The following is a 26946-nucleotide window of genomic DNA, read 5'->3' on the forward strand; positions in this document are numbered from 1 at the left end:
ATAGCATGAAGAACCATCTCTAGCAGCAATAAGTTGAAGTAATTCTTTTCTGCATGTTAATTTAGTTCAATTAATTCTGATTCACAACTGAACTGCCCTAAGGAGCTTTACATGGCTGTGATGTAATACATTGCTGCACCTTTTATACAGAATACTTAAGAAACTGGGAAAAAGGAAGACAAAGCAGCATTCTGTCTGTTATCTGTTATCTCTGTCACAACAGAAGTCAGTTGAGCAGAAGTCAATGCCAGGAAAAGCTGGGCTTTATTTAAACTGAGGCAGCAAAAGCAGAATCGGAAGACAGAGACGGTGTCTGAGTCATGGAGCAGAAATGTCTGGTAGCCAGAGAAATCGATCCCACGGTGACGGGGACTCTAGTCAGGTTCTGACACGGGGCAGGGATCCCGGGCTGATGAGCAGGGACAGGAACAGAAAGGGCAGTTCGGGTCAGGGCTGTACAGGAGAAAGTGCTCAGTAAGTGATCACATGGGAATGATAATTTCTCGCATCATCTGCGAGGTCACCCAGGATTAAAAAGGAAGTTAGACAGGTGCGGCTCTCTTTGTGACCGAGCCGATATTCTCACAAGGGGGAGGTGTGACAATCTGTCACTAGAGATGTCTTTCTTTTTATGTAGAACCACAGAAATGAATGAGCATCCTTTCATTTTCACATCACTGTAGTTTTTTATTGAGAGGATGTTCAGCAGTTTTATGATCCATGTTTGATGTAGAATTTGTTGGCATGCTGTGAAATTTGTCTCTTTAATTTGAAATGTTTTTTTCAGATTATATATCTATCCATTATATATCTTTCATATTCAGGGTTAGGTGGGGGGGGGTTAGTCCAGACCTTATCCCAGAGGCTGTGGGCACTAGATAGGACACTGTGTCAACCCAATGCAAAGCACATTCACAAATACAATAAGGTTGTATTTTTTGAGTGTATATCTACAATAAGGTTGTATTCTTTGAGTTTATGTTCGGCACCCTACTGAAAGACAAAGCTGGGAATTCACACCTTATGATAATTTAAGGAAGCGTTACGGTGCCTCATTGCGCCTGCATTTACACTTTATGGTTAACTGTGTGGTAGATTACTTAATTCCTTCAAATGAAATGAAGAAATGCCTCAGTCCCATTTGCCTGAACAAAATACAGCTTTTCATAGCCCTGAGCACTCGCTAAACATTTCGTTTATATGAAATTTTCTTTAACATTGAAAAGAAATACAGAACTTTATGCATCTGTGCGACGGACATCGCCGACATTCCCTTGTAAAATGGCCGCTACGCACAAATCGTGACGTTATATGCATGTAACTTAATACAACCCATTGGCAGGAAGGCATGGTCAGTGAAGATATATTGAATGAGCACTGAGTAGCTGGCCCTTCCGGGAATAGATGACCAATCTCACCGGATTCCTTTACCCAAGCAATCTAATAATATCGCTAGTCAGAGTAAGACAGAAACTGAAAGTGGGTCATAGTCAGGTGAGGGGGTGGGGGGGGCACAGCTTTTTCTTAATGATATAAGAGGGAGATGCAGCAGCAGGCATTCAGACATTGTCATCACTACCATGGAACCTGAAATCCAACTGGAATCTTTCCATGTGTCCAGGACCAAGGGCTTTGTCCTGGACAATCCAATGGTAAGAATCACAATGTGTGTGTGTATATTAATTATATTGTAATACAGTACATTATATGTTAATCATACCAAGGTGCTGTTGAATTTCTGAGTCTATTTGTTTCGAAGGGTCAGCATTAATTTCCTACATCGGCACCAGGCAAGTGCCAGAGAAGTTAGCCGGTTATCAGTATTGCGATATTAGGCACAAATATCGGTATCAGTCACTATTTCCATGTCAGTGAGCCACTAGCCAGCTGTTTTCCAATAACTACGGTGGCTTTGGTCACGTCAGAGCAAAATGTGTGATCAGTGCAGGACTGTGTTTTTGGCTCATAAATATAAAAACAATGCCTTTAATTACAAACGTGTCAGCCAAATGTGCAGTAAGTATGATATTAGTGGTTCTTTATGTTTGCGGCCATGCGTTTGAAAACGGGTAATGCACGTCTAAGTCTTGCATTACCCGTTATTACTATATTATATTATATTATATTATATTATATTATATTATATTATATTATATTATATTATATTATATAATATATCAAGTACTTTGCAGGAAGGGATTTGCTGTTTCTATTTTCTATGTACAGCTGCAGTAAATTGACTGTAAAGTGACAGCTGCATGTCCTCTTGAGTGCAGGTGATGTCACAGCAGACTTTAGTGCAGATGATGGGTCACTTCATTTGTGTCCTTTTCAGACTGATCTCCCAGAGTACTACCAGCCATGGATGAGCATCGCCATGGACCTCCCCCACCTGATCCAAACTCATCAGCTCTGGGACAGGGTCCATAAGGTAAGTCTCATCGAGCACCAGGAGGCATTGTGGTTAAGGACCGTGGCATGGCACACAAGTCAGTGTTCAGGCGTATTCTTTAAGCTAATTGTACAGACAGATATGGAAGTTGTTTGTATTGAATACCTCGCCAAGAGTTAGCCAGGACAGCAGTGGTGTTAAATGGATGGCAGCTGGCAGAGATGCTGAGGTAATGTTGACCTACTGCAGCCTGTGTCTGTCCTCTGGCCACCAGATGCCGCTGTTGAGCATCATGCATCTCGAAGGGCACAGAGAACAGAGGCTGGCACACCTGGCACTGGGCTTCATTACCATGGGCTATGTGTGGCAGGAAGGAGAGCACCAGCCAGTCAAGGTGGGTAAGATGGGGGCCAAGAAGGAAGAAGGTGGAAAATAAGAGGAGGAGTGGAGCCATATGACAGTAGGATTAGTTCAGACTGGGGATGGTAGCAGGTGGAGGAATTCAGAGAAGAGATGGTAGGAGGAAGTGTTGCGAGATCGCTTAGAGTATACCACCTTAAGGAGATGGACAACAAGATTCCACAACCTACAGTCAGTCAGGCTCCTCAACAAAAGCTACCTGCACGCCAGATCCTGCTATAATTAATACTCTGGCCCTTTATTTCCAGGTTCTATTTCTAAGGGTTCTATAGTGCATGTATGTGCTAAGGGTTTGTCTACTGTGATGTTATTTTCTTTGTTGTTTACTGTTACTCATCATCAGCTGCTTTATTTATTTGTAAATTTTGCATTTATTTGGTGTTGTGCTCAATCAGCATGCAGGTAAGAATTTTGTTGTACTAAGTTCACGTCACAATAAAGCTTTTGAAACTTTGAAAGATTAGACCAGAAAGGTCATACCTTCACCTGTCATACCCCCATCTATGTGAGTTTTTTGAGTAAAAGAGTAAAAATGAAAGTGAGAGAGACGGCTTACGGTTGCTGGTGCTGTTTGCTGCCTGCAGACGCTCCCCAGGCAGCTGGCTGAGCCGTACTGCAGAGTGTCGGAGGCCTTGGACATGCCGCCCATCCTGCTCTATGCAGACTGTGTGCTGGCTAACTGGAAGCTGAGGGATCCTGCAGGGTCTGTTCATGCCCTCCTTCTGTTTAGCTATGTGCCCCCCCACCCCATATCTCTCCTTTCCACTCTCTCCCTCAACCCCTTCATAATTTTGTCATACTTCATAGCCATTATGTTTGTCATTAGTGCCATCGTGAATGTTTTACTAGAGATGAAAGGAATGTAAGGATTACCATATTCTTAAATGCTATTGTTATTTGTTTCTATATTGTTTGTTGCTACGTTGTGTTACATGCCTGCGCTCAGAATGCAAAAAGCAGAATCCCAGAAAGTTTTCGGTTACTAATGTTCCATCTCTGCTCCTCTTATGTCATGAACCCCTTTGATCTCTGCCGCTCACCAGCCCGTTCAAAATTGAGTAAGTTCTAATATGTTAACTATTTTTGAACATGTGTGTGTCTGTGTGAGCAAAAGATCCTGCAGTATAAGTGGTATGAGGACATGAACTACAAGTCATGTGAATTGGATAAAGCCGTTTAGTATAATAATATCATGTCTTAGTATCTGCAGTTATAGAATTGGTTCTCAGTATGTGCAGTGGGCGTGGGAAAAGGTTTTGAGTTTTGTGTTTTTATGGGCCAAAAGGAACCTGGACACCATATTCAAGTTTCCTGGGGAAGGATCATGCAGGGGCTTCTTCCTGGTCTCCCTGCTGGTGGAACAGGCTGCATGTACAGGGATGGAGGTAGGATCTGTCCCCCTGGGAATGCCTGCATCACCTGACAGCAGGTGTATGTCTGTGTAATTGCTGGAGATGTCACCATGGTCTGCTGGGACAGCTGAAGCCTGTGGTGTTTAAGCTGTGAGTTAAGTTAGACATTTGCATTCCTTCAGGGAATTGCCATGGTGATGAACTCCATGCTGACCCAGGACAATCGTGGTGTGCATGATGGCCTAGAGATGATGAACAAATCTCTGGAGGAGATGAAGAAGATGTTCGGACTCATGCGCAGTAAGTCTCAAATCACCCCTAAGGTGGAAAATGATCAAAGACGGCAAACCAACTACTAGGTGTCATCATCATCTAGCGTGCTGTTGGTTACAGTCCTGCTCCGGGCAGTAACTGGACACCCTAAAGCAGAGTTAGCCCAGCTACAGGAGGCTGTCATTGTTTATCTATAGACTTAACATTTCTTCACTTTCTGTTCCACCATTTTTGCTTTGGAATTTTGCTTTTCACAAAAAACGTGTCTGCTGGAATTTTAATTGCCCTCTTTATTTATTTCTTAGAACATGTGGAGCCCAATGTCTTTTATGGCACACTGCGGATCTTCTTTACTGGGTAAGCTTCTTGAAATGCAGTACAAAGAAATTCTTTGTGATGCCAGAAAGGAGAATGGGAAAGGCTGAAGGCAATTCAGATTCCCAGTACACTCAGATGAGAGTCAAAGGCGTAGCCAGTATTTAGTAGAGGGTTCTTCAAGCTTCATGAGAACCATAACTCTGATGTTGTCACTCCTTGGCCACAGGTGGAAGGACAACCCCGCCCTACCTGATGGGCTATGCTATGAGGGGGTCTTCACAAGGCAGTTGAGGGGGGGCAGCGCTGCCCAGAGCTCCAGCATCCAATGTTTTGATGCTCTATTGGGTGTCAGACAAGTGGAAGCTTCAGGTGAGCCTGCTGAGTTACTGAAGGCCTTCCTCATTTTTTTTTAATTAAAGTATTGGCAGATGTTAAATGTCTAGACAAGCAAGAAGGGCAAATATTTGTACAATCCAGTACATTTAATATACTATTTAAATACATGTTAGTTTGGATCCAACAACCTACTGTAAATGTATTTCAGCCACAGCTCTAACGCTCCTGTCTCACTGTTCTGGCTTCTTCTCAGCTGACAGCTACCTGAAGGATATCCGCAGTTACATGCCCCCAGCCCACCGGCAGCTGATCGAGGTCCTCCAGCATCGGACCCCCTTGCGCTCGTACGTGCAGTCTTCTGGCGAGCAGGATCTCATCGACACCTACGACAAGTGTGTTAAGGCCCTGGTGGACCTGCGATGCTACCACCTGCAGGCTGTAACCAGCTATGTGTCTGCACCCAGTAAGACTGCACACAGGGGCGACCCCACCCCCAGGGAGGAGAAGGGCACAGGTGGCACAGATGCCTTCCATTTCCTGAAGAGCGTCCGGGACTCAACCAAGAATGTCCTCATCAGCCCTGAATGAGGCGCTCTACACTCTGCCCAACCAAAGTCATACAGCATGACAGGCAGCTAACAGTTATCCTCTCTATCTAGCTTGGAAGATATTTAACAGTTTTTTTCAATAGATTATACATATTTCAATGTCTCATTTTCTCAAAACTATGAGCACACATCCACAAATAGTTCTCAGAAGTGCCTTGCTCAAAATGTGACACTGTGTTCACTAGAACAGCACTTTGTGGCAAAATAGCCCACACAATCTAGCAATGCATGCAGCTCACACTTGATGAATAAGTTAAAATACATTCACTGTGCTCTATCCTTTTTGCTTGAAGGTCAGTGTACAAGTTACACACCATTACCATGACAACTGGCAGGAGTTTGTAGTAATGTTAATCACTGTATTCTCATAAACCCATGAAACATTAAAATACCGAAAACTATACTAAGTTAAATGTCGTCCTGTTGCATCTCACAAATCTGTCCCGAGAATTTAATGAAAATCACAGTAAATGTTGCTCCCACACAGGCAGAGGAGGAATTATCCCCTGAAACAACAGATCCAGGCTTGGCAGGTCTTTGGTGATACAGTCATGGGGTATATTCTGAAACTGACATTTATTATTGCCTCTGTTCATAATTCAAATCAATATGATTTGGTCAAGGCCAAGCAATTTTGCGGTGGGCCCTGTGATGGCCCTGACCCGGGCAAAATGCTTACCCCAAGCAGGTGGACCCATAGTAACATTCAAGTGACATCATGGTGCTTAATATACCATGGTTTCATTGATTAGTTGAATGGATTCAAGTGAAGAACAGGTTAGTTCTGCAGATGTTTATCTAACTTACCAGGGAAGGTGCAACCAGCAAAAGTGTCCCATGGTGAAACGTGGATGTTTTATGGGGTACCAAGTAATTGGACTTTTCAATATGGTGCAGGCCGGAAGGGGGTATTTTGTTTGGTGTGATGGCAGGGGATTATGTGGTAAAATAACATGTTGAATTTTGGTAGTGAAGTAAACTATGTGGATTATTATTTTAAGAAAATAAATGTTAGGTGATGGGTTGTGCTTATTTAATGTGTGGTAAACTGTGTTCCTCCCCCTCCCCCTTTTGTGGCTGTGATGGTGCTGGACATCATTATATAGGGAGGTTTGGTTAAGGTATGAAAAACAAAAATGCTGCCCAGTTTTCATCACAGGCCCCCTGCGATGATGGGCATGGGGTGTCCCCTCAGCTCCTCCACTGCTGTGTGTGTGTGTGTGTGTGTGTGTGTGTGTTGGGGGCCAGGCAGAATTAATCATATATCATGTATCTCTACATAGTGTTTGTTCCAGCTTCATAAAGGCAACATTTAATGCAAAATAACAGTAATAAAAACTGAGGTGCTCCATGAAACAGTTTGCTGTACACTGTGCCTCCCTTGATCTGATGAAGTTTACAGCTTTTCCCAATTGGTTACACACACTTCTCAGAGTACTGCACAATTTGCCAAAACTATACACGCAAATGCCAAAATCACAGTCGCAAAACCTGAAACGCACAAGGTTTTGCACAGTAAAATTCAGAGGTGGATAATAATGCCCTACTGTAATTATTTACTAACTTTTTGACAGCAGAGTACAGAGTAACTTTCTGAAAAAAAAACTCTAAAAAGTACTCTAATGAGTTGTTTTAACAGGGAATACTGTATAGGGAACTCGAATATACCTGCAGAAAGAAATGTGTACTTTTAAACAGCTACATTTATCTGCATCCATCTCATTACTCACTACTTTCTTATATATCTCACTTTTTGATCACTTACATTAACCTGTCTCACCAGTGAAATTCAGCCATCAAGCGTCATCCAAACTGAGCTGCTGCATCCTTCAAAGGAAACAACTTAAAGTTCAGACATTGTAATGTTATTGCTGGCTGACGTCAGTGTTCCCTGGCCGTTCGTTGTTCTTCACACAGCCCAGAGTGACATGCATCTCCCCGCTGGTAACCCTAAGAAACCTCCCCAGTGAGGTCCGTGCTGCTGGTTTCCTGCGTCTGAGGCCAAATTCCATCACACATTGTTCTTGGTTATCAAAAAAAGGTATAAGGTTTTTTAATTACACGTTATGCTTCAGTGTTTTATTGTTAGAGCATATTTTATTTTTAGATTGTGTTCTTTGAATGGCTGTGCTGTTGATTGGGCAATCCTGCTGCTATGTTCTAACAATGAAGGAGGCATGAGGGCAAACCAAAGGCTGGGAACAGGGTGCAGAAAGGCTGACTGCAAAGGGTCAAACACAAGACAAAACTGGCAAGCAGGGAAACCACTGTAGCTCTCATTGGGGTGACATCAGTGACCGGACTGGGGAGCACAGGCCTGGGAGGCACTGTTATACCCCATTAATGAGGAGCAAACCAGAGGCATCTGATGTGATGCTGGCCTCCATTCCTGACAACCCTAATCTGTAATTCAGGCAACATATTATTGTGATGCTGCATGGCCAGTCAAGACGACAGATCATTCAGATTACCAACGTGGATTATACGTGTCATCGTGTTATTTAATGTGTGTAACTGTGCATTTACGTTGGATTGCGTGTGTTTTCGATGGCGTCTGACCCCAAGTGTGAATGTCATGTAAACTGTCAACTTCCCTTGTCTGTGCGGCTGCTGGTTGTCACTGGCAGTGCACTGTAAACAAATGTGGAATTTCTGCTCCTATTTATAAAGAATTGCTTTTATTTAAAAAGGGCCCACCACACAAACTCTGTTACAATGATTAATAAAGTGATAATAAATTAAATTGTGTGAGTGGATCTGTACATAACACTAAAAAGCTGTACAAGCAGACTGGCAGAAACCTGGAGTGAAAAAGGATGTATAATTATCTACAGGGAAACCTGAAATGAATACATGATAACATATCGTAGATTAGGAGATGCTAACCTGGTGGAGTGGTGATGTCTACGGTCGGCCCTTTCGATCTGAAGAAATAAGGGACATCAACTCCAGTGATGGTTCATCGTACCGTGCGGCAAGCATCACACAACCTCATGACATCTGCTCCTGCCCTCCAGACACAGTTACTGAGATCTCTACAGTCTACAGCACCTCATGTCATCCTGCACCGTGTCTTGACGACTGGCATCAGCTGGACTACGGGTTCACCGTCCTAAGTGTAGGCTGCCATTAACATCGGCGCAGAGACGGCTGTGTTTGGAATGACGCCGTAACCGGGAGGCACGGACTGATGTGGAATGGCGCCGGACCATGTTCAGCGCCATCTCAGTTCTGCCATCAGATGACTGTCATGTGCATATATGGCTGTGCCGAGGGGAGAGGACCAATCCTGCCAATGCTGTAGAGAGACACACTGGCGTTACTCCTGGCATCATGGTCTGAGGAGCCATAGGGTACGACTTCAGGTCATCTCTGGTGGTGATTCAGGGGACCCTGAGAGCACAGCGCTACAGTACGTCAGTGACGTCCTGCGTCCGCATGTCTTACCCCTCCTGAGACAGCGCCCTGGTACAGTCTTTTAATAAAGACATGGCACATGTGTCTATGGACTGCCTGCGTCATGTTGAGGTCCTCCCATGGCCAGCCAGATCCCCCAGTCCTTCCCCAGTCAAACATGTGTGGGATCAGCTCAGACATTAACTGAGACCCAACGGCTGTACGACTCCCTTCCGCACCATATCACTGCATGTATCCCGGCCTGGAGGGGTAAGGGGTGCCACACCCTACTGACATGGGACCAGCAGCCAACTCTGCTGTCCGTTTGATCTGATATTATAATCATTGCGATACAGTCACATGACCTTTCACCATGTGCTTCGTTTCCACCAGTCCGTGTGGGTGCTTTTTTTTGTCACTCTGTGTATATACAGTATGTGTGTGTGTGTGTGTGTGTGTGTGTGGATTATGCTTATATTATATTGTAGGGGCCAAATGTTCCCTTCCATGTAATAAAACCCTGTTATGGAAACCATTATTCAGGTCCCCAAAAAGATCTGTGATTGCAATCAAAAAACTAAAAATGCCAAAAGTCTTGTACTTTGTTTGGTTGCTTATGGTTAAGGTTAAGGCTGGGTAGGGGTTTGGTCATTCAAGGTTCAAGAGGTTTATTTGTCACAAACACAGTTGTACACATACAATATGTAGTGAAATGTGACTCTGGTCACTCCGAGCAGCTGTGCATAATAAGAGAATAATAAAATATAAAGATAACAATACAAATAAAAAATATACGAAATATATTCAGCTGTACAAAATCTAAATACAAGTGACACGGTCAAAGTGATTGTGCTGTGCAATTTAAGTGCAATGTGTAAGAGACCTGAGAAATGTACAGACAATTTAGACAGTATGAACTGAATGTAAACAGTGCTCATGGGATAATGGGCAGATGTACACAGTGTGCACAGTGTGTTTTCAGTGTTACAGTGACTGAAGAGTCACTGTAGAGTCCAGTGGGAGACCTAGTGGCACTGAGACATGTCCTGGTTTAAGAGCCTTATGACCTGGGGAAAAGGTTCCTCTTTGACCTTTCAGTTCTGGTCATAAGGCTACAGAACCATTTGCCTCGGAACAGAAAGGCAGAACAGAGAGTTATTGGGGTGGGAGGGGTCCTTGAAGATTTTTATTGCTCTGGTCCTACAGCGGCTGGTGTAAATGTCTTGTAGGGAGATCAGGGCAGATTTGGTGCAGTGCTCAGCTGCTCTAACCACCCTCTGCAGGGCTTTCCGGTCCTTTACAGAGTAGTTCCCGAACCATGATGTAATGCTCATGGTCAGTTTATTCTCTACAGCAGCCGAGTAGAAGGTCTTTAGGACAGCAGGAGAGACCTTAAACCTCCTCAGTGACCTCAGATGGTAGAGCTGCTGCCTCACCTTGCTGACCAGAGTGTGTGTGTCTTTGGACTAGGTTGAGGTCCTCCTGTACATGGAAGCTGAGATACTTGAAAGTGCTCATCCTCTCCACTCTAGCACCGTTGATGTAGCCAGGTGGCCTCCTGTAGTCCCACTTTCAGGTGACGCTCAGTTGGAGGCTGTTATTCTGGCACCACCTTTCCAGGTTCTCCACTTCCTTCAAGTAGGCCGACTCCTCATTGCTGGAGTGTGTGTGGATGCGCGCTGTGTTTCACGTCCACAGTTGAAGACTGTTCTGGTAGAGCTTGCTCTATGTTTAAACAGCAACCCCTTGTGGTGATATGTGCTTACAACAGCGCTTATAACCAAAGTCACCAAAGTCATGTAATAGTCTTGGACCTGAAAAGCTGGCATATTTCCTGAAGGCAGCTGATGGACTGGAAGGTGACTGAAGAATAATGTCTGTGAATGTAGAAACGCCAGCACCAGCTGAGGCTGTTAGTGCTGCGGCGGCTGGGCAGGAATTACCTGCACATGTCTGCTGTGAGTGGGCTGCAGTGCTTCTACTGCCGTCTCTGCTCCAGGAACGCCATGTGCGGGAAGCTGCAGTGCGAAAACGTGCAGTTGGTCACTGTGTTCGGCATCGAGCCCTCCATCATCCAGACGCCCATCGCCGGCACCAAGTGCTGGGGGGTGGATTTCCTGCTGGGCTCGGACGTGCCAGACCCGGGCATGATTAACGAGGGCACCCGCTGCGGGGAGAACAAGGTACTCCGAAAATCCTCAGCATGTCCAGCATGAGCCAGAGCAGAACATAATATGACCCCAGCAGTCAATGCTGACCGTAGCTTTGCCTATGAAATATCCCTCTTCCCAGAATCAGCTTAAGGCTTCCAAGAATATACTGTATCATCAGGCTTTCACTTTCTCTTTCTAACTCTGTGCTGGTTGGTTCTAACAGATATACATCATGATAAACCCCAAGGGGGGGCGGGGTGCCGATGGAGAAAAAAATGAGTCATTCATTAGTTGCCATAAGAAAAGACAAAGTTGGCAGAAATATGTCGGCATGAAGGTGTGATTTATAATGGTCACCATAAGTCTAGTCAGACGTCATTATGTCAGACAGCTCTTCAATGTACTCTGTGAAGGGAGTGGTTCGGAAATCATTCAACCTTGATGACAGCTGGACAGTTACTGCTGTTTTATGTGTGCTTCCAGGCGGGGGGTGGGGTGGGGGTGGCTGACCATAAGGCCGGTGCAGGCAGCTGCCTGGGGCTCCCGAAAACTAGGGGCCTCATGAAGACAGAATTTCCAAAGGTTTATGGATATAAGATAAATGATCATTTATATTATAGCAATATGTGTTACTTGCCTTGGGGGCAGCATGGGGCTCAGTGGGCTAAGCCTGTGACCGGTAGGTTACTGGTTTGAGTCTGGCTTAGGCACATCTGTGGGTCCTTGAGCGAGGCCCTTAACCCCCAGCTCCCTGGGTGCCACAACAGGTGGCTGCCTTTCACAGCCAGCATAATCATCCCTACAAAGAGCAAGTTGGGGGAGGTGTAAAGAGAATTTCCCCACAGGGATCAATTATTTGCATTTTTACCAACAGTTTTCAGGATAGACAAAGTTGCCCCCTGTCCAGCTGTAATGGACTATTCCTCCTTTGAGACTTGACACCACCCAGCTTTCTGTTCACACTGGAGTTTAATGGTAGGCTATTGGTTGTCCCACTAATACATCTATAATTATATAACATTATTGACAAATTTTAAAGTAAATTTTATGGAAGGCAAACTAGTATTAAGATAATCATAAAATTGCCTTAATTACAGTAGCACCAAATGACAGGATTTTTCCATAAACTGTTTTTTATGATGTCATATGATCTATAATATACATATTGCCGATTACTTTTGGCAGCAATTTACTGTAAACCCACTTATTTGCGCTGTGGCCTGCTGATGCCCTGGTGGTGACCTTTACACTTGTTCTGGTATCATTGGTTGTCCCACAGGGATGAATATTTTTAAATGGGAACTGCACGTGGTCAGTAGCTCACTGAAGAAGGTATTACGCCAAAACGCGTCTGTTTTGTGTAAAGACGTCTAATAAAATCAGATTGAAGCAAAGTCTGACCTCTTTTTGTTATGTTCAGTCATATGGCTAAAGATTAGCAGCAAGTCTCAAAGCGCTTTACAGCATCCCTGCCCAAAGCCCCCAGTGAGCAAGCCAGAGGCAACAGTGGCAAGGAAAAATTCCCAAGAAGGAAGAAACCTTGGGAGGGACCAGACTCAAAGGGGGAGCCCATCCTCCTCGGGCCGACATGGAAAGTCAAATCTGAGAGATGGCTAAGTACCAAGTCACATTGTCTATGTCATAAAATTTTTCATGAAATAATACAGTATAATCTTTGTCATTCTTCCCACATGAGTTTTCCACCAATATTACAAAATAGAATAAAATATTCTTAAAAACTGGCAAAGAATAAATGTAAAGAGCAGTTGTGTAATTGTGTGGTTAAAAATAATCATCATGTTTGGCTGGCAGCCTGTACAGGACGTCACCTGCTTCTTGGGGTAATTTGCACATAATATAGACGGATGGAATCTGGCAGTACTTGGATTAGCTCTTCCAGGATGATACTCATTATAAAAACAATTGTATTTCTTCCCAATAGAGTTTTTAGAGTGATAGTATTCTTAGACAGGTTCTATTGAACCAGAATCAGAATATATTCAGTGACGAGACTTCTAAGCACTTATATAAGTCACTCTGGCTAAGGGCGTCTGCCAAATGCTGCAAATGTAACAAATGCAATCAAAAATGTCAAAAGACTTGCATTTTGTTTGGTGACTCGTGGTAAAGATTAAAGTTGGGTAAGGGTTATGCCCATAGAAATGAATGGAGACTACCAACAATGATGCAGATACTTAATCGTGTGTGTGTGTGTGTGTGTGTCTGTGTGTGTGTGTGCATGTGTTTAAGGCCTGGAAACATCCCTGACTGATGTATCAGTATCGATAAACAAATCTTTGCTATGTAATTCAAGCAAAGCTTGGGTCGCTTCAGAGGGAACCACTTCAGGATGATGGCAACAAACACATGGTTCTTTACTATGTCATATATCCAGAGGAGTAGCTAGACATTCTGGGCATTACACTGCACTACAGTTCAATGGTGTCCAATCCCCCGGACATTACACTGCACTACAGTTCAATGGTGTCCAACCCCAGCCTTACTCTCCTCAGACCTGCACCGATACCTCATCTAGAGCCTCAGAGGTCTGCTCCACTGCCTCCAACACAGTGGGGCAAAAGATGTCAGTGGCAAAAAAATTCCTAATACCCTTGACCTTTCACTGCGTGTGCCAACTGGGAGTCGAGTCCTCAGACTGGGCTTGAGTAACTGGAAGAAGTGAGAAATCTTCACCATATCGGGAATGTGCCCCCCCCCCCTCCCCCAGGCTGGACTAAACACTGGAAACACCTGCCACAGTATCTGCTCGCAAAAGTTGTGTAGCACACGGTGTATCGGGCCTCATCCCAGGACTCAGCAGCTGCCTCACGCAATCTTCCACAAATGCCAAGACGCATAAATGAAATGTGTGTATAAAATGTACAGTGAAAAAGTAATTGCACCCTCTGTGAATTCTGCAGTTTTATATATCGGGACACAAAACAGATTTCTGTATGTCAAGTAAGTACATAGCATGAAGAACCATCTCTAGCAGCAATAAGTTGAAGTAATTCTTTTCTGCATGTTAATTTAGTTCAATTAATTCTGATTCACAACTGAACTGCCCTAAGGAGCTTTACATGGCTGTGATGTAATACATTGCTGCACCTTGTATACAGAATAATTAAGAAACTGGGAAAAAGGAAGACAAAGTAGCATTCTGTCTGTTATCTGTTATCTCTGTCACAACAGAAGTCAGTTGAGCAGAAGTCAATGCCAGGAAAAGCTGGGCTTTATTTAAACTGAGGCAGCAAAAGCAGAATCGGAAGGCAGAGACGGTGTCTGAGTCATGGAGCAGAAATGTCTGGTAGCCAGAGAAATCGATCCCACGGTGACGGGGACTCTAGTCAGGTTCTGACACGGGGCAGGGATCCCGGGCTGATGAGCAGGGACAGGAACAGAAAGGGCAGTTCGGGTCAGGGCTGTACAGGAGAAAGTGCTCAGTAAGTGATCACATGGGAATGATAATTTCTCGCATCATCTGCGAGGTCACCCAGGATTAAAAAGGAAGTTAGACAGGTGCGGCTCTCTTTGTGACCGAGCCGATATTCTCACAAGGGGGAGGTGTGACAATCTGTCACTAGAGATGTCTTTCTTTTTATGTAGAACCACAGAAATGAATGAGCATCCTTTCATTTTCACATCACTGTAGTTTTTTATTGAGAGGATGTTCAGCAGTTTTATGATCCATGTTTGATGTAGAATTTGTTGGCATGCTGTGAAATTTGTCTCTTTAATTTGAAATGTTTTTTTCAGATTATATATCTATCCATTATATATCTTTCATATTCAGGGTTAGGTGGGGGGGGGGGGGTTAGTCCAGACCTTATCCCAGAGGCTGTGGGCACTAGATAGGACACTGTGTCAACCCAAAGCAAAGCACATTCACAAATACAATAAGGTTGTATTTTTTGAGTGTATATCTACAATAAGGTTGTATTCTTTGAGTTTATGTTCGGCACCCTACTGAAAGACAAAGCTGGGAATTCACACATTATGATAATTTAAGGAAGCGTTACGGTGCCTCATTGCGCCTGCATTTACACTTTATGGTTAACTGTGTGGTAGATTACTTAATTCCTTCAAATGATATGAAGAAATGCCTCAGTCCCATTTGCCTGAACAAAATACAGCTTTTCATAGCCCTGAGCACTCGCTAAACATTTCGTTTATATGAAATTTTCTTTAACATTGAAAAGAAATACAGAACTTTATGCATCTGTGCGACGGACATCGCCGACATTCCCTGGTAAAATGGCCGCTACGCACAAATCGTGACGTTATATGCATGTAACTTAATACAACCCATTGGCAGGAAGGCATGGTCAGTGAAGATATATTGAATGAGCACTGAGTAGCTGGCCCTTCCGGGAATAGATGACCAATCTCACCGGATCCTTTACCCAAGCAATCTAATAATATCGCTAGTCAGAGTAAGACAGAAACTGAAAGTGGGTCATAGTCAGGTGAGGGGGTGGGGGGGGCACAGCTTTTTCTTAATGATATAAGAGGGAGATGCAGCAGCAGGCATTCAGACATTGTCATCACTACCATGGAACCTGAAATCCAACTGGAATCTTTCCATGTGTCCAGGACCAAGGGCTTTGTCCTGGACAATCCAATGGTAAGAATCACAATGTGTGTGTGTATATTAATTATATTGTAATACAGTACATTATATGTTAATCATACCAAGGTGCTGTTGAATTTCTGAGTCTATTTGTTTCGAAGGGTCAGCATTAATTTCCTACATCGGCACCAGGCAAGTGCCAGAGAAGTTAGCCGGTTATCAGTATTGCGATATTAGGCACAAATATCGGTATCAGTCACTATTTCCATGTCAGTGAGCCACTAGCCAGCTGTTTTCCAATAACTACGGTGGCTTTGGTCACGTCAGAGCAAAATGTGTGATCAGTGCAGGACTGTGTTTTTGGCTCATAAATATAAAAACAATGCCTTTAATTACAAACGTGTCAGCCAAATGTGCAGTAAGTATGATATTAGTGGTTCTTTATGTTTGCGGCCATGCGTTTGAAAACGGGTAATGCACGTCTAAGTCTTGCATTACCCGTTATTACTATATTATATTATATTATATTATATTATATTATATTATATTATATATCAAGTACTTTGCAGGAAGGGATTTGCTGTTTCTATTTTCTATGTACAGCTGCAGTAAATTGACTGTAAAGTGACAGCTGCATGTCCTCTTGAGTGCAGGTGATGTCACAGCAGACTTTAGTGCAGATGATGGGTCACTTCATGTGTGTCCTTTTCAGACTGATCTCCCAGAGTACTACCAGCCATGGATGAGCATCGCCATGGACCTCCCCCACCTGATCCAAACTCATCAGGTCTGGGACAGGGTCCATAAGGTAAGTCTCATCGAGCACCAGGAGGCATTGTGGTTAAGGACCGTGGCATGGCACTCAAGTCAGTGTTCAGGTGTATTCTTTAAGCTAATTGTACAGACAGATATGGAAGTTGTTTGTATTGAATACCTCGCCAAGAGTTAACCAGGACAGCAGTGGTGTTAAATGGATGGCAGCTGGCAGAGATGCTGAGGTAATGTTGACCTACTGCAGCCTGTGTCTGTCCTCCGGCCACCAGATGCCACTGTTGAGCATCACGCATCTCGAGGGGCACAGAGAACAGAGGATGGCACACCTGGCACTGGGCTTCATCACCATGGGCTATGTGTGGCAGGAAGGAGAGCACCAGCCAGTCAAGGTGGGTAAGGTGGGGGGCAAGAAGGAAGAAGGTGGAGAATAAGAGGAGGAGTGGAGCCATATGACAGTAGGATTAGTTCAGACTGGGGATGGTAGCAGGTGGAGGACTTCAGAGGAGAGATGGTAGGAGGAAGTGTTGCGAGATCGCTTAGAGTATACAACCTTAAGGAGATGGACCACAAGATTCCATAACCTACAGTCAGTCAGGCTCCTCAACAAAAGCTACCTGCACGCCAGGTCCTGCTATAATTAATACTCTTATTTAATACTCTGCTATAATTAATACTTTTATTTCCAGGTTCTATTTCTAAGGGTTCTATAGCGCATGTATGTGCTAAGGGTTTGTCTACTGTGATGTTATTTTCTTTGTTGTTTACTGTTACTCATCATCAGCTGCTTTACTTATTTGTAAATTTTGCATTTATTTGGTGTTGTGCTCAATCAGCATGCAGGTAAGAAATTTGTTGTACTAAGTACACGTCACAATAAAGCTTTTGACACTTTGAAAGATTAGACCAGAAAGGTCATACCTTCACCTGTCATACCCCCATCTACGTGGGTTTTTTGAGTAAAAATGAAAGTGAGAGAGATGGCTTACGGATGCTGGTGCTGTTTGCTGCCTGCAGACGCTCCCCAGGCAGCTGGCTGAGCCGTACTGCAGAGTGTCGGAGGCCTTGGACATGCCGCCCATCCTGCTCTATGCAGACTGTGTGCTGGCTAACTGGAAGCTGAGGGATCCTGCAGGGTCTGTTCATGCCCTCCTTCTGTTTAGCTATGTGCCTCCCCACCCGATATCTCTCCTTCCCACTCTCTCCCTCAACCCCTTCATAATTTTGTCATACTTCAGAGCCATTATGTTTGTCATTAGTGCCATCGTGAATGTTTTACTAGAGATGAAAGGAATGTAAAGATTACCATATTCTTAAATGCTATTGTTATTTGTTTGTTGCTACGTTGTGTTACATGCCTGCGCTCAGAATGCAAAAAGCAGAATCCCAGAAAGTTTTCGGTTACTAATGTTCCATCTCTGCTCCTCTTATGTCATGAACCCCTTTGATCTCTGCCGCTCACCAGCCCGTTCGAAATTGAGTAAGTTCTAATATGTTAACTATTTTTGAACATGTGTGTGTCTGTGTGAGCAAAAGATCCTGCAGTATAAGTGGTATGAGGACATGAACTACAAGTCATGTGAATTGTATAAAGCCGTTTAGTATAATAATATCATGTCTTAGTATGTGCAGTTATAGAATTGGTTCTCAGTATGTGCAGTGGTCAAAAGGTTTTGAGTTTTGTGTTTTTATGGGCCAAAAGGAACCTGGACACCATATTCAAGTTTCCTGGGAAAGAATCATGCAGGGGCTTCTTCCTGGTCTCCCTGCTGGTGGAACAGGCTGCATGCACAGGGATGGAGGTAGGATCTGTCCCCCTGGGAATGCCTGCATCACCTGACAGCAGGTGTATGTCTGTGTAATTGCTGGAGATGTCACCATGGTCTGCTGGGACAGCTGAAGCCTGTGGTGTTTAAGCTGTGAGTTAAGTTAGACATTTGCATTCCATCAGGGAATTGTCATGGCGATGAACTCCATGCTGACCCAGGACAATCGTGGTGTGCATGATGGCCTAGAGATGATGAACAAATCTCTGGAGGAGATGAAGAAGATGTTCGGACTCATGCGCAGTAAGTCTCAAATCACCCCTAAGGTGGAAAATTATCAAAGACGGCAAACCAAGTACTAGGTGTCATCATCATCTAGCGTGCTGTTGGTTACAGTCCTGCTCCGGGCAGTAACTGGACACCCTAAAGCAGAGTTAGCCCAGCTACAGGAGGCTGTCATTGTTTATGTATAGACTTAACATTTCTTCACTTTCTGTTCCACCATTTTTGCTTTGGAATTTTGCTTTTCACAAAAAACGTGTCTGCTGGAATTTTAATTGCCCTCTTTATTTATTTCTTAGAACATGTGGAGCCCAATGTCTTTTATGGCACACTGTGGATCTTCTTTACTGGGTAAGCTTCTTGAAATGCAGTACAAAGAAATTCTTTGTGATGCCAGAAAGGAGAATGGGAAAGGCTGAAGGCAATTCAGATTCCCAGTACACTCAGATGAGAGTCAAAGGCGTAGCCAGTATTTAGTAGAGGGTTCTTCAAGCTTCATGAGAACCATAACTCTGATGTTGTCACTCCTTGGCCACAGGTGGAAGGACAACCCCGCCCTACCTGATGGGCTATGCTATGAGGGGGTCTTCACAAGGCAGTTGAGGGGGGGCAGCGCTGCCCAGAGCTCCAGCATCCAATGTTTTGATGCTCTATTGGGTGTCAGACAAGTGGAAGCTTCAGGTGAGCCTGCTGAGTTACTGAAGGCCTTCCTCATTTTTTTTTAATTAAAGTATTGGCAGATGTTAAATGTCTAGACAAGCAAGAAGGGCAAATATTTGTACAATCCAGTACATTTAATATACTATTTAAATACATGTTAGTTTGGATCCAACAACCTACTGTAAATGTATTTCAGCCACAGCTCTAACGCTCCTGTCTCACTGTTCTGGCTTCTTCTCAGCTGACAGCTACCTGAAGGATATCCGCAGTTACATGCCCCCAGCCCACCGGCAGCTGATCGAGGTCCTCCAGCATCGGACCCCCTTGCGCTCATACGTGCAGTCTTCTGGCGAGCAGGATCTCATCGACACCTACGACAAGTGTGTTAAGGCCCTGGTGGACCTGCGATGCTACCACCTGCAGGCTGTAACCAGCTATGTGTCTGCACCCAGTAAGACTGCATACAGGGGCGACCCCACCCCCAGGGAGGAAAAGGGCACAGGTGGCACAGATGCCTTCCATTTCCTGAAGAGCGTCCGGGACTCGACCAAGAATGTCCTCATCAGCCCTGAATGAGGCGCTCTACACTCTGCCCAACCAAAGTCATACAGCATGACAGGCAGCTAACAGTTATCCTCTCTATCTAGCTTGGAAGATATTTAACAGTTTTTTTCAATAGATTATACATATTTCAATGTCTCATTTTCTCAAAACTATGAGCACACATCCACAAATAGTTCTCAGAAGTGCCTTGCTCAAAATGTGACACTGTGTTCACTAGAACAGCACTTTGTGGCAAAATAGCCCACACAATCTAGCAATGCATGCAGCTCACACTTGATGAATAAGTTAAAATACATTCACTGTGCTCTATCCTTTTTGCTTGAAGGTCAGTGTACAAGTTACACACCATTACCATGACAACTGGCAGGAGTTTGTAGTAATGTTAATCACTGTATTCTCATAAACCCATGAAACATTAAAATACCGAAAACTATACTAAGTTAAATGTCGTCCTGTTGCATCTCACAAATCTGTCCGGAGAATTTAATGAAAATCACAGTAAATGTTGCTCCCACACAGGCAGAGGAGGAATTATCCCCTGAAACAACAGATCCAGGCTTGGCAGGTCTTTGGTGATACAGTCATGGGGTATATTCTGAAACTGACACTTAAAGGAATCCGGTGAGGCTGGTCAGCTGTGGGGGGGGGGGGGGGGGAGTCCCATAGCTCCTTCTTAATGGGTTCTCTTACGAAAGACTTGCTACATGATTCATGCATGGCAATGGTGGTTGATGTAAACACTTGCTGACCACTTACAGGCATCTTTGATCTGGCCAAAGCACCTCATCCTCATCACATGCAATATCTTCCTTCACTAGACAGCGAGGAAATAAATAGTGAATTATTTTTATATTTTCATATATTGTTGCTATTTAAAATTCAGTTTAGCTATAGTTTTTAATATGATTGTTTTAGTCTTTATTAGTGTGTATTTTAAAAATATAAATTTTATTTAGTTTATATATATTTTAGTTTGAGTAATTTTATTTCTAGGGATAGACTGAATGTTAAGTTATTTTATATGTCTGATCTTTAGACAATCCTACATGGATAGACCGTATGTATTATGTACTAATATCCTGAAAATGGGCAAAACATGTCCCAGGTATTGTTAAAGTTAAACAAATCACTACTTTAGTATTAAAAATTGTTTCTTTTTATTTCAGTTAGTTTCAGAAGCAGTATTTGTAGTTCTCATTTAGTCGCAATTTATTTTCACGTCTTATTTTAATGAAATTGTTGTATTATGGGTTTTGTTTTAGATTTTGTTAGTGATGATAGTCCTGTGTAGAATGCAGCCTGGGCTCATTGCAAGAAAGTTCACTAGAGGGCGCCAATTAAGCACTCAGGCAATGCTGTGACATACAGGCCCTGTAGAAAACAAATACAGCTATAAGGTGAGTATTATTCTGCACACAAAAATTGAAATTGCAAGCAATGTGTAAGTCAACATGTCTAATTCCTTATCTGTACACTTGTCCGTTCTCCTTGGGAGCAAATTTTGGGACATTTGCTTGAAAGCTAGTCGTGTTTTAAACAGTGCCATGCTTCCAGAAAAGTAAAAACGTAGGACAAAAAAAGAATGCATGACTGCAGGTTGGACAAAATATGTTTAAAGTCAATTAAACAAATTCTTTCAAATTGCATGAGCAGAGAAATCCATCATAATTTTTCCCTCTATCTCTGTCTGGTTTCTTCTATCTTGTTTTGGTGCCCCTTTGATTGATGCCCTAATCCAGCCTGTCCTGTCCCTGGGGTTCATTGGTTCCTGTGTCTAGTTCTGTGTTGTCCTTGGTCATATTCCCTGTTCTCTGTAATCCTGGCAGTACATCGTGCTTGGTGTAAGTCAGCTCCCAATTTGGCCAGCAGGTGTCACTGGCCATCCTATTTGGTCTTGCTTCCAGGCTAACCTTCAAGTTGTTTCTTTGTATACCCCTAGGTAATTATGTATAGGTGTATTTCTGTTACAGTTCCTTGTTCTTGCTCCCTGTTGTAATTCTCTACTTGCAGTAATGCTTTGTACCCATGTTTCTAGTCTTTCCTAGTGCCTGTAGTGATTATGCTCACCTGTTTCTTGTTAATCGTAGTCCTTAGTGATCTGGTTGTTTTAGTAATAGCCCAGACCTGTCCCTTGTTGAAGTCCTCGTTATTTGTGTATTTAAGTGCCTGCCCTTCCCTTAGTCCTCATTTGCTTATTGCATAACTTTTGTTTGCCGTGCCTTTGGTTCCTGTGTGTTCCTGTATGTGCTATATTTGTTCCTGCATGTTTCTTGCCTTTGGTTTCTGTAGTTTTTGATGTAAATTTTTCCCAGTGTTTAGTTTAGCCTGTTCTTTCTCTGCCTTTGTTTTGACTCCTATTGGTCCCTTTGTTTCTTGTTTAGCTTGGCAGGTCCAATAAAACCCGTTGTCTTCAAGCTACTCTATGGATCATTGCTTCTGTCATGCCCTGCCATTACAGTGTAGTACGCTAGGTATGGCACTACCAGGTCTGTGGCCCCACAATAAATGGACCGTTGTGGAGGTAATGCGACAGGTTGGGATGCCCACCCCCCAATTTCATTATATCTTACATGACAAAACGCTTGGTGCAACTTTTCCCGACACATGTACTGTAGCCTATCTAACACAACTTCATTTTAATAGTTTCCAGAATTGCATGAATATGCAAATGATAGATAATTGTCATATAAGGAATATTTATATCGTTCTTATTTTGTGCACTTAAAAGAAAAATATTGGTGAATGCCTTCATTTTTTCCCTTATGGATGCCCTCCCATTTTAAAGATTCCCTGTGCAGGCCGTCCCCGAAAACTGGCAGATAATGCTACTGTTTAAGGACCATCTGATTATTTATTTTTCCTGGTTCCACTTCAAGTCAGTGAAACGTGGTCACACCCACTGAGCATGAAGGATTAGGGGGCTTTCTGTCACCCTCCTGGACGAGCAATAATAGAGAGCATGGTGGGGATTACAGGCAGATCAGAGTATGCTCCACACTTAACACTTTGCTGTGTGGTGCCCTTATGGGTTTAACTTGATCAGGCCTAGCATCCTGTCCTCACAATGCTAACAACTCAGGCCAATGGAAAAGTTTAAAAATGTTCCTTAAATGTTTCCTTTAAATTTTAATATTGAGGTAGGCTTAAACATTTTTACTTTTATTTTAAAGATTTTGATAGCTCATGTTACTGCTTTACCCGCATTATCAGCAGAAATGGTAACATTTCTTCCAGTAATGCTTTTCTGTGTGTCATTTTCTCAAACTCTTTTGGGTCGGTCGAACATTATATTTTGGTATTGAAGCTTAAAACACAGGTTTCACTAGGTTGGCCTCCCAAATTAACAAAAAGTGTGACAATAGTTGACTTGTAACCCGACTCTCCTTCCATGAATTCCAAGTGACACATGAAGCCTACCCATGAGACACGGCACCTCCCCTAGAAGTTTTTAGGCTTTGAAGAGAAGAGCTGTCCGCATCAGCCTGCTTCTGTTGCAAATTTGCCTGATACTGGCTGATGGACGCCATGCGCACACCGAGTATACTTGTATTTGGGATAGTTTTTGCTCCCTGTGGTTTGGTGCTGGACCTGACCAGCACTGTAGCCCCGCACTGGAGAATAATCAGGAACATTCCGAATGAAGCGCCGGATATAATCCTGCAGCAGGGGATCTGGGATATATGCCAAGCTTCCACGACTACGAGGAAGGTAACGTGCAACCAGCCAAACCCAACTTACTTCAGCCAACAGATAATTCCAATCGCCAAGGGCTTGATGATCGCATCTCTGCTGGTCACACTGCTGGGTCTAGCAGTGGCTATAGCAGGAGTTAGATGTTGGAGAGAACGGCCAAACTGGATAATCGCAGGAATTGGGGGGTTTTTTATATTCCTCTCTGGTGTCATGACTCTGATTCCCATTTCGTGGTACACGCACATCTTCACAGCCATCCCAGCAGAGAGCCAGAGCATTACCCCGGGATATTGCATTTTTCTGGGTTTCATCGGCGGCATCATGGAAGTTCTCAGTGGATCAGCCCTGATAATCGGAATGTGCTCTTGTTGCGGCGGGTGGAACCGGGGAGAGAGACGTTCGAGCAACAAAAGCACCTACTTCCACAACACAGCGGCCATGCCCCGGAGGATCGAGGTGCCCAGCATCAGCAGGACCAGGAGCGACGCCAGCAGCGTCCCGTACTCCAGAGACACTCTGGACGGCCGGGATTTCCCTCAGGCGAAGCCTTCAGGGAGGATCAACACCACGTACAGTAGCAGAATGTGTGATGCTGATTTGTGAAGACCAGTAGGGTAATGATTATTATTCAAATTAATTTTAATGATGAAAATAATTATTCTTCAGGGGTGACAATTTGTTTCCTTTGTCTGTCTAGTCAATGGCCACTTTTAACATCATCCTTGTGGAAAACGTGTTATAATCGGTTTTTACTTGCAAAAATGTTTACTGTTATACTGTTCTATCAGGCATAATTACAGTAGTCTGATACATACAGTGAGTACATAGTTATGGTGCAAGTCCACTTTTTAAATTGCTGTAATATTTATATACATATGTTTATTTCCAAATTTTGCACAATAATGCTGGTCTGAGGAATGGTAGTCTTTGTTTTTAATCAGAGCTGGACAGTATAATGCACATTCTTAAGATACTTTATACAAATAAACACTAAACAGCTGCTGTAAGTCTGTTGTGTTCCTTGACTTGAATGGTTGTAGTAACAAATGCTAGAATGTGTTTTTGGTGGATTAGCAAAATATAACTCTTGTTATCTTTTGCTATCTTGGTATGTGTTATCTGGCCCAGATTTGGGCTAGATGTGTCTTATAGTCTCAGACCTGGACCCAGCAAACAGATTCAGCACAAATGGCTGAATCTGGTGTTTTCACTTTCCAGCTCAATAGTAGGTCAGCGCCAGATCTGGCAAATATATGTCACCTTCGGTTTATCTCTGGGCCAAATCCGCGCCCTCAGTCTTTGACATAAATGCAGGCCTGCTGTAGTTCTCACTTATTCTTAATTAATAGATTGTAATTATTTTGTGGATTTCTCAGTCATATTTATATTAAAATTCAATTGTGATCTTGCAAAGCAAGTCTAGTGTGATACATAAATGAAAGTGCAAACAATCTTGAGGATGGAAATATATATTTAGGATTGACCATGGTTTTATTCAATCAAAGAAACTACAGGATGTCTGAAATTTAATACACAAACATGATTACTTGACAAATGAAAACTAATACCTACTCTCATCTTCTAAAACGTTAACTTCATTTAATGTAAAAACCATTCAAGATGTGTCACAAAAATGTTCTTTCCAAGTCTCTGTCATTTACAACTTTCTTCCCTGTTTGGCCAGCAGGCATTGTAGGTACAGTAATTCCATTTCTCCCCTCTCTGTTTCATAGCCGTTTAGCCCTCGTGTGTTTTCCATGTTCCCTGGACCACCGCAAAGCTCAATGGGTTGTGTGTTATGAATGAATTGTAAACCCTCAGGTTATGAGTTTCAGGCTGGCTGGAGACTGGCCTCACCTGTACTCATTGTTTTCAGTTTCCCTAGTGTGTATTATTTATCATCGTTTTCCTGTTTTAGGTGTTCTCAGCTTCTGCTCTGTCCAATTATGTTTCATGTATTGTTATGGTTCTAGATGTCGTAGTATTGTTAACCTTTAGCGTCTGTTATGTTTTCTAGTCCGCTTTCCTAGTCCTGATCCCAGTGTTTTGTTACTTTGTACTGTAGTTCCTTCGTTTGTTCCTCGATTAGCCAGTGTGTTTTGTAGCCCTCATGGTGCCTTTACTTTTGTGGTCTTCCCCAGTGTGTTCAGTTTTATCTATAAACCCCTTTGCCTTGGAGCCGTCAGTGGATCGTCACTCCTTTTTCCGCCTGCGCCATGCCCCGCCGTCACAGAATGACTATCTCAAAAAGATGATTCCCAGGCTCCGAGACGCCCCTCATGCTGAGATCTATTACCCTCACCTCCTCTTCAGCTTCTGACCCGGTTGATACCCTGGTGAGTGAGCTCTGCACCTTTCAGGCGATTTGGAAAAGCCTGTCTGAGACCCAGTCCTTCCTCCAGGCCCCATGGTTGTGCAAATGTCTAAATGAGGCAGGTGGACACATTTAGTTTTCTGGCATCTACTGGACCTGGCGAAGTCGCCAGTGTTTATTTCAGCCTCCGTCTCATTCAAGCTTCGAGATCCTTGCCCGGAGAACGCCGTAATCGCAGCTGAGCCTTCAGATTCCTGCCCAGGGGAGCCTGCTGTGTCTCCAAATTCCTACCCTGGGGAGGTCGCTGCTGCCCAGTCAGTGTCTTGGGTCTCTAGCCCAGTAGGGGCTTTCCTAGCTGTTCCTGGTCCTGAGGGGGACAGGGGTTTTTCCTCACTTCCGGTGAGTGCCTTGCCAGACCCCCTTCCCAACAAGAGGAGGTGGAGGAAGCAGACCATACCCGGACCACCCAAACTTGCAGAACCCAGCCCGTAGGGGTCCTCCTCTTCTCATCCTGAGCCACCTGAGTCCAGTCCAGAAGGGGCATCCTGAGTTACAGAGTCTGGTCCACAAGGGCCCACAATGTCCTATTCCTGCTTCACCCAAGCTTCCAGAGTCCCGCCCATAAGGTTTTGCTCCTGCTCCGCCAGAGCTTCCTAAGTCTGGCACACTGAGTGACACCTTTGTAGTGCTGCCCGAAGCTGTCATTGCCTCTGCAGCGGCGGCCAAGCTTGTTTTAGCCTCCACTGCACCTCAGGTTCCAGCTCCAAGAAGGACCACCATGCCCGCACCTGATCCCGCTGCATCTGTGCTGCCTAAGGCTGAATCAAGTGTCCCAGCATCGTTCTGCTTGCACCCAGGTGCCCCATCTGTGCCTCCAGGTGTCCTGGCTGTGTCTACCTCACTGCCTCCTGATATCCCGTCAATGCTCACCTTGTTCCTGTCGTCCTGCCAGTGTTCTCCACATCTCCAGCCACGCCTGACTCCCAGGCCGTCGCCTGCTCTGTGCATTACTCACTGGCTGCCGTCCACTCTGCACCCAACTTCCCAGCTGCTGCTAGCTCTGAATAGATGGACCCGG

General features: G+C 43.9%; 3 protein-coding genes across 3 annotated transcripts; all 3 read left to right on the plus strand.

Moving 5' to 3' along the window:
* Positions 1-1272: 1272 nt before the first annotated feature.
* LOC140592092 (indoleamine 2,3-dioxygenase 2-like) lies at positions 1273-6100 on the plus strand. Its single transcript, XM_072714292.1, has 10 exons — positions 1273-1652; positions 2336-2431; positions 2667-2786; positions 3397-3515; positions 3856-3870; positions 4098-4197; positions 4347-4464; positions 4743-4794; positions 4982-5124; positions 5345-6100. Exons 1-10 carry the CDS (start codon positions 1581-1583, stop codon positions 5677-5679), a joined length of 1170 nt encoding a protein of 389 aa, XP_072570393.1. The 5' UTR covers positions 1273-1580; the 3' UTR covers positions 5680-6100.
* A 9633-nt stretch (positions 6101-15733) lies between these two features.
* On the plus strand, positions 15734-20294 carry LOC111842017 (indoleamine 2,3-dioxygenase 2-like). Its single transcript, XM_072714291.1, has 10 exons — positions 15734-15872; positions 16531-16626; positions 16862-16981; positions 17607-17725; positions 18055-18069; positions 18292-18391; positions 18541-18658; positions 18937-18988; positions 19176-19318; positions 19539-20294. The coding sequence occupies exons 1-10, from the start codon at positions 15801-15803 to the stop codon at positions 19871-19873; spliced, it is 1170 nt and encodes a 389-aa protein (XP_072570392.1). The 5' UTR covers positions 15734-15800; the 3' UTR covers positions 19874-20294.
* A 3040-nt stretch (positions 20295-23334) lies between these two features.
* On the plus strand, positions 23335-24474 carry LOC140592093 (claudin-23-like). The gene has a single exon (XM_072714293.1). The coding sequence runs from the start codon at positions 23378-23380 to the stop codon at positions 24155-24157; it is 780 nt and encodes a 259-aa protein (XP_072570394.1). The 5' UTR covers positions 23335-23377; the 3' UTR covers positions 24158-24474.
* Positions 24475-26946: the final 2472 nt, after the last annotated feature.

Source organism: Paramormyrops kingsleyae, chromosome 7, assembly GCF_048594095.1.
Source record: "Paramormyrops kingsleyae isolate MSU_618 chromosome 7, PKINGS_0.4, whole genome shotgun sequence".
Taxonomy (NCBI): domain Eukaryota; kingdom Metazoa; phylum Chordata; class Actinopteri; order Osteoglossiformes; family Mormyridae; genus Paramormyrops; species Paramormyrops kingsleyae.

Excerpts from the sequence above, each read along its gene's own strand:
- LOC140592092 (XM_072714292.1), top strand. The coding sequence starts at position 1,581 with ATGGAACCTGAAATCCAACTGGAATCTTTCCATGTGTCCAGGACCAAG. Across the intron at positions 2,432-2,666 it reads TCTGGGACAGGGTCCATAAG|ATGCCGCTGTTGAGCATCAT; the intron begins GTAAGTCTCATC and ends TCTGGCCACCAG. Across the intron at positions 4,795-4,981 it reads CTGCGGATCTTCTTTACTGG|GTGGAAGGACAACCCCGCCC; the intron begins GTAAGCTTCTTG and ends CCTTGGCCACAG.
- LOC140592093 (XM_072714293.1), top strand. The coding sequence starts at position 23,378 with ATGGACGCCATGCGCACACCGAGTATACTTGTATTTGGGATAGTTTTT.
- LOC111842017 (XM_072714291.1), top strand. The coding sequence starts at position 15,801 with ATGGAACCTGAAATCCAACTGGAATCTTTCCATGTGTCCAGGACCAAG. Across the intron at positions 16,982-17,606 it reads GAGAGCACCAGCCAGTCAAG|ACGCTCCCCAGGCAGCTGGC; the intron begins GTGGGTAAGGTG and ends TGCTGCCTGCAG. Across the intron at positions 18,392-18,540 it reads CTGCATGCACAGGGATGGAG|GGAATTGTCATGGCGATGAA; the intron begins GTAGGATCTGTC and ends GCATTCCATCAG.